At 34.5% G+C, this 13,608-nt stretch overlaps 1 protein-coding gene and 1 long non-coding RNA gene across 7 annotated transcripts in view; one reads left to right on the top strand and one right to left on the bottom strand.

The window, feature by feature from the left end:
* Positions 1–13,608, bottom strand: part of LOC131384017 (uncharacterized) — a 42,060-nt gene that overhangs the window by 7,974 nt on the left and 20,478 nt on the right. Inside the window, exon 2 of the long non-coding RNA XR_009214488.1 lies at positions 3,543–3,591. This is a non-coding gene — a long non-coding RNA (uncharacterized LOC131384017). The remainder of the gene's footprint in view (positions 1–3,542; positions 3,592–13,608) is intronic.
* The window catches only part of NKTR (natural killer cell triggering receptor), a 48,882-nt gene that overhangs the window by 20,417 nt on the left and 14,857 nt on the right, over positions 1–13,608 (top strand). For 5 of the 6 annotated variants that reach the window (XM_032161921.2, XM_032161920.2, XM_032161924.2 and 2 more), the window contains 5 exons: positions 1,176–1,263; positions 10,309–10,338; positions 10,928–11,073; positions 12,339–12,561; positions 13,317–13,472. In XM_032161921.2, coding sequence (XP_032017812.1) covers positions 1,176–1,263; positions 10,309–10,338; positions 10,928–11,073; positions 12,339–12,561; positions 13,317–13,472 — 643 coding nt within the window. Of the gene's footprint in view, positions 1–1,175; positions 1,264–10,308; positions 10,339–10,898; positions 11,074–12,338; positions 12,562–13,316; positions 13,473–13,608 lie in introns of those variants that run through there. The other variant, XM_032161927.2, reaches the window with a different exon arrangement.

The following is a 13,608-nucleotide window of genomic DNA, read 5'->3' as shown; positions in this document are numbered from 1 at the left end:
GTGGGGTTTTTTTTCCCCTAAACCAAGCAATTTCTTTGAATAAAAGTTGAAATTTCCTTTTTCAAAGGTTTGTATGTTTTCTTTTGTATATTAGAACTATGACTGTGTTGATTCTTATAATAGTAGTATCTGCTTAAATCTAACTATTGCACTTGCCCCAAAAAGCCTTAGAAAAGTCAGTTGCAGAGATTTGTAATGAAATCTAATATTACTAGGTTTTAACGCTATAATAGCTTCAGTGTTATAATAGTCTTTTATATTTCCTTTGGGGGAAAATGGATTACTACTCTTTTTCAGAAGCCTGTTCCCAAGGTAATCACTTTTTAAAGTTCTCTATGTTTCTGTTTGTTCTGAAGAAGATTTGTTTGTATGAATGTTAAAAGGACATTTAAATTAGTTTTCAAGGATATTCCTGCTGGAATTAAAATAACTCTAAGTGATCTTTATCACAGATTTTTTTTTTCCTTTGAACTAGTAGGAAACAGCTATTTAGCTGGTTCTATTATGTAACAATTTAAAACTAATGCTGTAGGCCACTTTGTGGTTGTTCCCTGTGGCAGATACTTTTGTACCTTAAAATTGTATTTTGCTATTTAAATTTTTGTTTCACAGGGCTTTCTTCCTTAGATAATTTTGTGATACAATTGAGTATACACATACTTAATTTAGATATGTTCCTGTAACTTACTATAACATAACTTTTTTTGTCTTACAGTCTAGCTTCAATTCAGTTGAATAATAAATTTACCGTATAAAAATTAAACACCTGAAAAGGTTATTAAACTTCTTCCATGTATAGCACGTTAGGCAAGCTAATTGGAAATTTGGAGGAAGTAAGCTAGAGATTTTTCTAAAATTTTACTAGTTTTCCCTGAAAGTTAATAATTTAAATATCATTTAGCCAAAGTATGTTACTACTAAAAGTGACTGTTCTAAGGCTGTTTGTATGAAGTATTAAATATATGTTCTTTTCCTCAAGGCTTTAATTAGTATCTTTTGGCCTTTTTATGCTTTTTTATTTGATTAGCTTAAATTTTTCTTTTCTGAGTGTTCAGTCAAGTTATCTGTACTGACCAGAAGACGAATTTCATCTTTTGCTTTCTATTTATTACTTGAACATTACTTTAAAGTGACTTATAATTGGAGACTGACAAATTTGTGTTTTCTTCAAACAGATGAAAACTTTATTCTCAAACATGACAGAGCGTTCCTTTTGTCAATGGCAAATCGAGGGAAACATACCAATGGTTCCCAGTTTTTCATGTGAGTAGGCATAATTCAGAGATGAGCTTTTCTTAAACAGAGAAGCGCTGTTCATAAGAAAGATGGTCTAGTTAAACCAAGTTTAATGCTAAAATCCTGTCAGCTTTATTTTTATTATTAATTTCTAATATCATAGTAACTTACAAGGTCTAACAACTGCCTCAGCATTCAGCATATATCCTGAATTGGAAGAATGAGACTTAAAAAACTTATATATTGTTTTCAAAATATGCTGTCTTCAGAAAAGATGACGGCATATTTAAGCACCTGTCAAATTTGAGTGCTCACTTTACCAGAACTAGATTGGAACATAAACTATTGATGAACGTGTAAAAATTGTTCATCGAAGAGGATTCAGTTAATTGTACCCCCTCAACAGGGAAAGCAGTTTGAGGTTTTTGTTGTTTTTTTTCTCTTACTGTTGCTCTTTGTTTTTTTGCATGGTTGTTTTTTTCTCTTACTGTTGCTCTTTGAGGCAATTTTGAGAGAGGTACTATTATTTTCTGATGTTATATAGAGATAGGTGACCTGCTGTTGAGCGAGGATTTAAAAAAACTCATTTTATGAAGTCTCCATGCATAATTGAAATAACCCAATACTGCTGTCACTTCCACCAAAGTTTATGAGATTGTCACTCAGGAAACTTAAGAATACTAAATTTGCTTTTGAAAAAGCAAATATATTTACATGTATGTGCATTGCACAACCAAAAACTTACCTTTTTTTAATCTGAAAATTCTAAATAAATCCTTTGGCATACTTTTAGTTATAGTCTTATCTAAGGCTCCTTTAAAACCTATTTTTATCATAATTCTATCATATAAAATGTGAAAGATAACTGTCCAGCATGAGGGTTATTGCTTTTGATTGGAAGTGAATCTCAGTTGTGCGATGTATGTTGGAGAAATATTTCATTAATGATTTATTGAAAACATTTTCTTTGTCATCTTTCTGAATGAATGAGTATGAATGGCGCTTCCCTGTCTTTAGAGGAGTATATTACTGACATACGAAACTCAAATGTTAAATTTGTCTGAAAAATACATTTCTACATGATCTGATAAAGTTCAGATAAGGGGCATTCTGTTCCTAAGAATGTCCTAAAAATGGAAAGCTGATAAAAGATTATGCTTAGAATTATACAGGTAAAAGACCTACAACAGTTGTTCTCTTATCTTGTTTTGATCCCATAGGTTATTTGTTACTACTCTTCTTTAATAGAGTAATTTTCTATTCTTAACCTCCTTAAGAGCCAATACAAAGTAGAAAGAAATATTTTCAGAAAGCCTCTTTAATAGTAACTTAATGTAAAAATTGTTTATCCTTTGGTTGAGGTTTCCCATTTCCATTTTTAAGCTTATCTGAACTGTGAACATGAAAAACATAATGATTCATTGGTCAAGAAGCTACCATTTGAGGGCTCTAAAGTTTCTTTCAGATTTCCTTTTTTATATCGGTACAATTAAAATTTGATTTATCAAGTAGCAGCAGCTTCTTGATATTGTTACATACATTAGCTTGTTCATAAAATGTTAGAGTTAAAACTCATTAAAAATGCTATCGTTAAACATACACTAATTAAAATTCAGTATACGAGATTCTCCCTTCAAAAACATCTTATTTTATTTAGTACTTGCTTAAGTATTTTCTAGGAATATCTAGTAAAGGCCTTTACTGTTTTCTACATGGCCTAATTTTATATTGGACTACAATATTTGAGGAGGAATGCCAAATACAAAATTTTAAATCAATAAATTACAATTATAATTTTTTACTTATTTTCAAAGTTAATTTACTTTAGATGGCAGTAAAATCACTGTGAACTTCTGATTGAAAGAGGATTTTTTACTTTAAGTTTGAAATTTCCTTCTGGAAAGGGGTTTGCAGTCCCTTTGGAAAGGAGTAAGCAATCTTGGAAGTAATTGAGTATTTAATCCTCCTATATTTTTTCTAAAGATTTTTGTGTCTGTATACTTTCTTTATGCTGGCTAGAAAGATCAGTTCTCAAGAGTTGCAGGATAAAATCAAATTAAAATTTTCATGTTTCAGAACTAAAACGTATCCTTGCATTTATGGGAAGGATAGGTAAAAATGGAGATGGTAGCTGATAAAATAAAAATCTTTGAAACTATGTTTTTACAAGCCCAAAGCCTTTTGGAGTTGAAAGTATTAAAAAAAGTATGATATGCTATCTTCAGGTTATGTATATGATCACAGATAATAGCTCTGATGGTCACAGAGCTTGCTGATGGCTTCAAAGGATGGCTCCTGCCTTTTACCCTGTTACCACAGCTCCTCATATGGCACTTTGAGTGGCAGTTCTGGAATCTGAAAAAGAAAGGATAGTGAAAGAATGGTGGTAAAATGAAAAGAACTGTCTTTATAGTTCCTGCTTTATAGGCTCAATAAGGATTTTTAATACATCCTTGCAAAATTGTTTTCGTAGTTTTTGTTACGAATCTGTTACTCTGCAATTCCTAAGGAGTAGATCTGGTGCTGTTAGTGTGGGTATTTGCAAAACATCCCTCAAGGATTCTTGTGTTTTGTGCATTAACTACTGTCTTCATTACTTACACATTTAAAAACTCCCCCTTCCTTAGGCATATGTCATTTTTATTCAACATAATTTTGCATATATTGCTTTCTTTGGCTGGAACAATTATATACATGATGAAAATCAGATTTTCTTCTATAAATCTGTTTGTAATTTTTACAGTAACTTTATTTCTACTACTGTATTTGTCATAATGATTTTGCTCTCGGGGTTCTATATAGAAGAAAACTTGATTCTTTTTGGAATAGTACTGCTCAAGAAACGTGAAAGAAGTGATATATGGCACTATCCCCATGAATCACTAAGGAAACAGTGGTTTTATTTTGAACATTTTTGAAGAAATTCAAAGATTTGGGACTAAAGTTACCAAGTTAATTTGGTATTTATTTTGTCCTTTGTATTCTTATTTATTTTTTAGGTTAAAGAATAGGAAGAAACCACAATACAAGCTAGAATTATAAAGTCATAGAGTGGAAAGGGATTTAGAGATTATCTAGTCCAAACTTTTCATTCTGTAGATTATGCTGAATTCTTGAAAAGGCATGTAAAGTCCAGGTTATAGAAATTTTACTTATAATCTGGAAGAAACTGATAGCTAGAAAAAGAATGCTGCACACTTATTCATATTATTAATGCCTTTACTATAAATTAAAGCTTATTTAAGCTCAAAATTTTATTAACCACTCTGCTCTGAATTTATTTTAGTTAAGTATTAGAAGCATCAAGCATTTTGCTGGAGAACAATGACATTTGGGGAAACGTTGTTTCCCCTTTTGCTGTTAGTGATAGCTTATTAATTCTGACTGTAATTTTCATTGTCTTTATATACATTAATCAAAAAGATAAAGATGTTGTATAAAATAGTCATGAAAAAGATTGAGTAAATAGTTTATAGCTTTGTAGTAACTTCTGGGATAGGACACTAATATAGCTGTCAGGAAACCTTGATTTTAGTTTCCTATGTACCTTGAGTTCGTTTTTCTTAAACATTGGTATGAAAATATGGATGTAAAAGGAAGAAAGTGTTTTGTAGGGTAGTCCTAAGTTTCTGAATGTGTGGAATGGTTTATGTGCAAACATTGTCTTGCCTAATGGAAGTAGTCATAATTGCCTAGTTTTCATTAGTCTGATAAATGTCTTTAAAGAAGTATTGGGCTCATCTTAAATCAAGAGCAACAGAAGTCTCTTCATCAGCTGCTGTTAGAACATGAGTCTGCGCAGCCGTAGAGTAGGGATCTGCAGACCCTGCAAGAACAGTTCCTGTCACTGGCCACTGTCAGTGGTCATTAATAATTATAACAATGTAAGAAAACAAGATAATATAGAAGAGTCAAACTTTGAACTTAAAACATGTTTACTACATTTTAACAGTCATAAATAGGGCAATGGGGGGCGGGGCATAAGAAGTTTTAGAATATGTTTTATGTCATTTAAGAATCTGACTTGCAAGTACCTGAATGGGAGAGAAGTGCTGATTATTACAAAGTAGTGGAGCAAGGAGAGTTGAGGAGTAGTTGGTTTTAAGGGGTTTGTAAAGCTGTGTTGGTGTTTGGGTAATAAAATTAGATTCGGGGTAGAAATGCTTTTTCTACCCACATATTCATAAATTTATGTAAGGAGAAATGCTAGTAAGTGTTAATAACCTGAGAAGCTCTAGCTTTTTCCTTCCTTTTTTTGGGGTAATACCTTCATAAGTTAATTTCAGATTTTTTCATGAGCAAAGATGTTCATGAAACTTAGCCATAAACCAAATTCTCTGAATATCAAGTGTCATCCCTAACATCCAGGCTTAATAACTTAATGTTTATGTGACTTACGTGCTAGCAATGTGGAAGAAATTTTTTATCTAGTAATGTTTGGTGTGTATTAACATTAGTGCTGAATTTTAGAAAGCACTTCTATTTTGGTGGCTTTTGGAACACATGGGTAGAGCATTGTCAGGTGGCTTGGTTAGTTTCCATTACCCTTATACAAGTGTTGTCATTCTGTACAATTTGGTGCCTCTTCCCTGACAGCGTGATAGTTTCAGGAGTTGAAGAGAAAGCGTTGCATGTTAAAAGCTAAAGTGGACAGAAGTTATTTTTATTTCCCTCTTCTGTACTACTTTACACCTACAGTCACTTTTTTTTTTTGCAACATTCGTTGAAAACTCCACATTACTTCAAACATTATGTTCTTTTTTGACACTTATTCATGTTGTCAATGCCTTTATGATAATTTTAAGCTTATTTTTAAATATTTCAAGATTTATTACGTTCAAAACTCTTATAAAAAGCATTTTGTTCATGGTATAATAGTATTTTGATCTGAGTAGTGGTAGATTTGTTTAAATATAGATAAAAATTGGTCAGTGTATGTTCTCCGAAAAAAAATCTTCATAATGGGAAAAATCAGAGATTAGACAGGAAAAGAAGATATTGTGGCTAAGATTTGACTGCACTTAGGCTTTCATCTCTCTTGCCTTTTTATTCTCTGAAAAGGTTCCTAAAATTGTAGTTATGCTGCTTTATTATTATGTTCAGTGACTTAACTTCAATGTGTATCTAATGTCACTGAATAGTAACTAGGGTCCAAACATTTGCTCATTAACTTCTGAAAGTAGTCTGTTGTGGTATGTCACCAAACAAAGGTTTCAAATGTAGAAGCATGAAAGGTTCTTTAACTATTTGATGTGAGTTAGTTAAAAGTTCCTTGCAATTTTGTTTTGGATGATCTTAACTCACTTTTTTCTAATGAAATTTTTGCTTTCAACTGTAGTAACTGCTCCTGGGCATTCAGATTTTTGTATTTATGTATGTATGCAAGATACACTATTCTCTTTTGAGAAAATGTTGTCTTAGCTAATTTCTGGGATTTGTGAAAGGAAATGTAATATGTTAATAGCTATTACTGTCACTCTATGTTACAATATTAAGGATCTAAATAGATTCCCACTTAGCCACGAAGCTTTTCTTAAGCATAATTCATCTCTACGTAAATATCCCATATGAAAGAAAATTTAGAGCCCTCCATTTAAAAAAGCTTTCTTGCTCTGCATAAAACTTGAAAATAATTAATTTCAGTTATATTGATATTAAAACATAGATTCAGTCTTGTCTTAAAAGTGTATTACAATTTATTTCTTGCCATTTTTGTGTAAAATTTACAGAAAGAGTGTTACACCGTGCGCTCCAAAGGTAATGTCTCATTACTCTAAGGCTCTCTCTCTTTGCCTTTATCTCTTTAATTCTATTGTTATGTGCATTGAAACATTTTAAGAAAAAAAAAACTTTCTGCTTTATCTGTATAGCAGCAGTACATGTAAAACAAGTGCATTTTATTTTTCATGGTTAATCCTGGGAACTATATTTTAACTTCAGTGGCTTGTTTCCACCAAGTTCCTGTACATCTTCTGGTGGGGGAATGGGGTTATTAGTTTATAGTATGGTGTTAGTTCTCATTTCAGTGTGGAATTAGTCATTTCTGTGTAAGGGCAAAAGGTTCTCTGATAATGGTATAAAACTATGGATTGTTTTTGGAGTAGCAGTGACACTTGTCAATTTCTAGGATTTATAAGGCTTAAATACCTTGCACACATGTTTTTTAAAGTAGATTCAGGGGTCAGGGAAACTGAAAAATCACTCTTTAAGTACAAGAAAAAAATGGAAATGCATAAATATTGAAAGGTTTTATAATTTGAAATGTTCTTTGTGGTTTTTTCTTTTTTAGGTATGTTTTCATAAGCATATATAAATTTAAACATTTTTTATAGCCTCTGGCCTTAACTTACTGAGCATGTGTCACCATTGCACAGCTCTTTAAACAGCTGCTTTTAAGATCAATGCAATTTTTTTTTAATTGAAAGTTTTGAAAGATTAAGAGTTAGTGAGATGAGCTCTCTGCCTCTTTTAGTAGAATTGGATGGTCTGGACTGTGCGTATTATTTCTCTCCACCCTTTTGTAACCCTCTTTGGCTAATGTCCTCTTTTCATCCACATATTAGCCAAGTGCCAGTAACCCTGCTTTACATTGAGATTTCTACTCCTGGAATGTAGGTTGAGAACCCCAGAGGGCTTCTTTTTGTTAAACACTTTTAGTATTCTTAATATGTAATCTAATCCAATTAAAGTACAGACTTATATTTCTGTATCTTGAGTTGCAGATGCAAGTAATGGACTTAAATCATTCACATCAGGTTTAGGCACTATGGGCAGGCTGAGTTGTCCTTGAAAGAGTCATTCCTGTCTTCATTTGTTTTCTGCACTACTACTATAAAGGACCAAGTTTGCCTATTCTTGGCAATTTTCATTTGAATTAAAAACTAAACTTGAATGTCATAAAGATAGCTATTCCATCCTCAAATTGAGTCTCAAGTAGTATGTTGCTGCATCACTACACTACTCTGGAATGTTTTATTTCACCATTTTCTCCAAAGGTTTGCCACAAGGTGGTTTTTACAGCCTTTCTATTAGCCAAGATGGCAAATTGAATTGGGCTCTCTATGTTTTAAGAAAAATTTGCAGGCTTTCCCCAGTACTACAGGATCTGTGAGTTACGGGAGAAAGGATCAAAGAAGGAGAAGGAATGTATCTAATCAGGAAACCGTACATTGTTTTTACTTCTACATATTTGGGGCTGATCCCTTACATTGTAGAAAAATTTACTTTTTTAAAAGCACTCTTGGCCGGGCGTGGTGGCTCACGCCTATAATCCCAGCACTTGGAGAGGCTGAGGCAGGTGGATCACCTGAGGTCAGGAGTTTGAGACCAGCCTGGCCAACATGGTGAAACCCTGTCTCTACTGAAATTACAGAAATTAGCCGGGCCTGGTGGTGCATGCCTGTAATCCCAGCTACTCAGGAGGCTGAGGCAGGAGAATCACTTGAATCCGGGAGGCAGAGGTTGCATTGAGCCGAGATAGTGCCATCGCACTCCAGCCTGGGCAACAGAGTGAGACTCCATCTCAAGATAAACAAACAAATAAAAATAAAAGCACTCTTTACATCTTTCATATAATAGAATCACTAGCTTCTGTACCAATTTCTTGTCTTTAGTGTACTTTGGTAAAGTTTTATAATTAAAGCACATTTCTATCTTGAAGTTACCATCCAAGGTGGTTTCTGGATGCTAGTTTAATGGTTTAAACACTAGTGGCTCACTAATTCACTAGATAGTTTTTGTTCTGTTTTCTTTTTGCTGCCTGTTTTTATTTTTATAATTACATTGGCATGAATTTCCACTTTTCAGTCTTCTAAGGAATATTTGAGATTTCTGCTTTTAAAACTTAATATTTCCTTTAAAATTCTGGAACTTAAGTTGACATTTTAATTTTTTTAAATTCTGTAGTGCTCTTACAGAACTGAATATTCTTAATGTAAGTATAAGCATTACAAATCCTTGCAGAATAAGGATTGTTTTTAGCATTGTTACGAAGCTTAAAAACTGGGTTTTGTTCACTTACATGTCTTAAAATTGCTTTAAAGTGAATACAAAAATTTATATGGGAGCTTCTAGTACAGTTGACTGCTTTAACATGGCCTGACATCTAGTGATATTTTTCTCTCTTTCAAATTTCTGTTTTCTATCTCTTAAATATCTATTTCTCATTCTTATAAATCAAGATGCTTGTGGTATATAATCCTGAGTCTAATTATCTGCTTTTGAATTTTTTCCACTGCAATTCATATAATGTGAAGATCTGTGAAAATGCTGTGGGAAAACTAGCTTGGGTTCAAAATATCTTAACCAAATATACCCTGTAGGCTTCCCAAGAGTGACTGTCTGACAGTTGGTGACTGTAGAAGAAGCCGGTTGGGTGTTTTCTGGGCCAAGGAAATTTAAAATGTCTGTAATGTTATCCATCATTACTTTTTGCTGTCAGAAGGGATGGCAGATTGAAGCTTTTCTCCCTGTCGCATTTTCAGAGTTGCTGTGTCAGAGCTTCACCTTGGGTGAAGGAAGATGGGCAGGAATTCTGGAAACAGAACTCCTAAGACCTACCTCTGCCTGCCTAAAAATGTGGACTGACTCAGAATGAGAAATAACAAATAAGAAAACATTTAAGTGTGTGGGGCAAATGTTAATCACACTTTCTTTCCATAGGGCAAATAGGAAGTGCTTTTCTTATTTAATTACGCTGATAAATTTTGAGGGTTTTTTTTTTTTTTAAGTGTTTTGTTTTGTTGTTTTGGAGTTGAGAGTAACTTTAATTTTTATGTGTATTCATGCTATGTATTTATGGCTACAAGTCAAACTGATTTCGTATGTATACATACATATAGTCTAATAGAGATGATTGTAATTCATTATAATCTTGAGTTTTTTAAATTAGTAAGATGGCTACTATTGCTGTTTTGGGGTTTTTAAGGTTAGATATATATCATGTTTAACTTTTTCCCCTATCTTTTTATCTTTACTTCTTTGTTCTCTACATGCTGTGTTTAAACCTTTCTGCTCTCTTCACCTGAACACATCGTGTTTGACATCATCTTTGTGTTGATGTTTATTACATAGTACCACAAAGCCTGCTCCACACCTGGATGGGTAAGAGTTACATTCTTACTACATTGGGGAAGTGTTTGGGTGGCCAGCCATAAAGAGAGATTGGACCATGGTTGAGCCCTCAAGGGAGCACTCTTGATGTCTGGCTTAATCTCATAGCAAAAGCTATTCCTTAGGACCACAGAATATAGTCGTTTTGAGACCCCATGGCTCTCATGTCACTGAAGGAGTCAATCTGTGCTCATGGGTGGGCTTCTCAGCAATATAATTCTTTTTTTTTTTTTTTTTTAGTTTTCCAAAATGGGTCGGATAGTAAGCAGTACAATTTCATGTGTCCCTGTAAGGAAGGTTCCCAAGTACCAAGCGAAGTCTGAATGTTACCAGACTCTTTACCCTAAAATGGTTAAGAACCATTGTTTTAAAGGCAGAAAACTGAGGCCCAGTTTGCATAATCGTTTACTTTTATGAAGCAGATTTCAAGTTCTCATTCCATTCTAGTTGCTTCATACAACAAACAGTTTGGTTTTATTTTCAGGTCTGTGGACATGTCATTGATTACAGTTAATTGTCTTTATTGCTGTTTATAGCTTAATTATCAAACCAGTTGTTTCTTGAATTTGTATTATGACAGGGTGCATGTTGTCTTTGGACTGGTTATTTCTGGTTTTGAAGTAATCGAACAAATTGAAAATCTGAAGACCGATGCTGCAAGCAGACCATATGCAGATGTGCGAGTTATTGACTGTGGAGTACTTGCCACAAAATCAATAAAAGATGGTAAGAGCTTTTTTGACAGTAGATGAAGCTAAGATGCAGGTAAAGCGTTGATGAAGACTGTAACTAGATTTGAGTAGTGGAGCTAGTGGGATAGCAGTAGCCCTTGGTGCCCCTGAATCATACCCTACGTGTTTAATCTTTTAGCATATCTTGTCAGATCTTACTTTTTCTTACTTCCTTGTCACCAGCCTGATCCACACCACCAGTATTTTGTGTCTGGATTATTGCCGTAGCGTCGTAACTGTTTACCTTGCCTGTGCCCTATAATCTTTTGTCAGCAGCAGTAGCCTCCTAACTGGTCTCATTGCTTATATCCTAGGCCCACTATGGTCTGTTCTTAACAGCAACCAGAGTGATCCCTTTGAACCATAGTTTGCATTCATGTCACGCCTGCACAGAACCCTCCAAGGACTCCCTTCTTCAGTCATCCAAAGCAAAAGTCTTTACGGTGGTCTCTAAGGCCCTGGCTAGTCTGGCTCTCTGCTGTCTCTCTAAACTCTTTTCCCTTATTCATTGCCTTCCAGGCACATTGACCTGTTTTCATACATGCCAACCACTCAGGGACTTTGTGCTGCCTATTCTCTTTGTCCGGAATACCCTTTGTTAAGATATCTGCATGACACTGTCCCTTGCTCTTAAGTCTGTTCAAATGTTATGTTAAACTACCTCTAATCTTCCTATTCCCTTTACACTGCTTTGTTTTTCTGTCTTAGCACTTATGTCATATTATGCAATTCTTTTTTTTTTTTTTTGAGACAAGAGTCTTGCTCTGTCACCCAGGCTGGAGTGCAGTGGCACTATCTCGGCTCACTGCAACCTCCGCCTCCTGGGTTCAAGTGATTCTCCTGCCTCAGCCTCTGGAGTAGCTGGGATTATAGGGATGCACCACCATGCCTGGCTATTTTTTGTTATTTTTAGTAGAGACATGGTTTCACCATGTTGGCCAGGCTGGTCTCGTACTCCTGACCTCAAGTGATTTGCTCACCTTGGCCTCCCACAGTGCTAGGATTACAGATACGAGTCACTGCACCGGGCCTATTTCTTGTTACTTGACCCAACCAGAATATAGGCTTCATAAAGACAAGGGACTTATTACCTTACAATCTTGCCAGTAATTTTTATTATAAACTTGAAAAAAACTCTACATTTCATTTTTTGTTTGCTGTATGTAAAGCATATTTTATGATATTCAGTAATCACATTTTTTACTCTTAAAGGTAGGCACTGAATTTAGTACTAATGTTTTTATTAATGTTTCTTAAAAGTTTTTGAGAAAAAAAGGAAGAAACCAACTCATTCAGAAGACTCGGATTCCTCTTCCAATTCCTCCTCCTCTTCAGAATCATCTTCAGAAAGTGAAATTGAACATGAGAGAAGCAGAAGGAGGAAACATAAGAGGAGGCCAAAAGTTAAACGTTCTAAAAAGAGGCGAAAGGAAGCAAGCAGTTCAGAAGAGCCAAGGAATAAACATGTAATGAACCCAAAAGGGTACGTGTAAAACACCAATGTACTCTTACCCAAAAACAAACACTCTGGAATGGGAAAAGTATGTATAATTCTATAAACTCAGTTTTATTACCTGTTATTGAAAAAGGATAGCGTTTTTTAAACTTCATCTAAATTGAAATCTGGCAAATCTAGGAGTAGGTGCGTAGGCATTTCATTTCAAAGATTTGTGTGTTTTCAGTTTTCGGGTGAAAATAGTCCGAAGAACTCTTTTTTTTTTTTTTTTTAAGAGATAGGGTCTTGCTCTGTTACCCAGGCTGGAATACAGTGACACAGTTATAGCTCACTGCAACCTCCACCTCCTGGGCTCAAGAGATCTTTCTGTGTCGGCCTCCTGACTAGCTAGGACTACAGGCATATACCACTATGCTTGGCTAATTTTTAAATTTTTTGTAGAGACAGGGTCTTCCACTATGTTAACCAGGCTGGTCTCTGACTCCTGGCCTCAAGCAGTCCTCCCACCTAAGACCCCTAAAGTACTGGGATTACAGGTGTGAGCCACACTGCCTGGCCTCCTGGAACTCTTAAAAAAAAAAGTTACGATCATTTAACAATTTTCCTATCAAAATTCTAGTCTTTGGGTTTTTCACTGGGTTGATATTGTTCTCTTTGTGAAAATCATATAACTCTTTTGAGTGAGACTTGTAAGCTATCGTTAATTATGCTGTTGTTTTATGTGCTTTTATTATGAAATGCAAACATTATACATTTTAATCAGTGACTTGGTTTGTTCTAAGTCACTCTGAGAGGAGTGATACCAATGAAAAAAGGTCAGTTGATTCCAGTGCTAAAAGGGAAAAACCTGTGGTCCGCCCAGAAGAGATTCCTCCAGTGCCTGAGAACCGATTTTTACTGAGAAGAGATATGCCTGTTGTTACTGCAGAACCTGAACCGTAAGTAGGATGACTAAACTATTTATTTTTATTTCTCTGATATACAGTTCCGTCAGCTCATTGCATTCCACACTCATGTGTGGAACATGATTCCTGTTTGAAGCACATTGAAAGATAGTATGGGAGTATTAGATTA

The sequence above is a fragment of the Hylobates moloch genome, unplaced genomic scaffold (genome assembly GCF_009828535.3).
Source record: "Hylobates moloch isolate HMO894 unplaced genomic scaffold, HMol_V3 SCAFFOLD_8, whole genome shotgun sequence".
NCBI lineage: Eukaryota > Metazoa > Chordata > Mammalia > Primates > Hylobatidae > Hylobates > Hylobates moloch.
The sequence above is the reverse complement of the archived record's forward strand: the minus strand, read 5'-3'. Positions and strand labels throughout refer to the sequence as shown.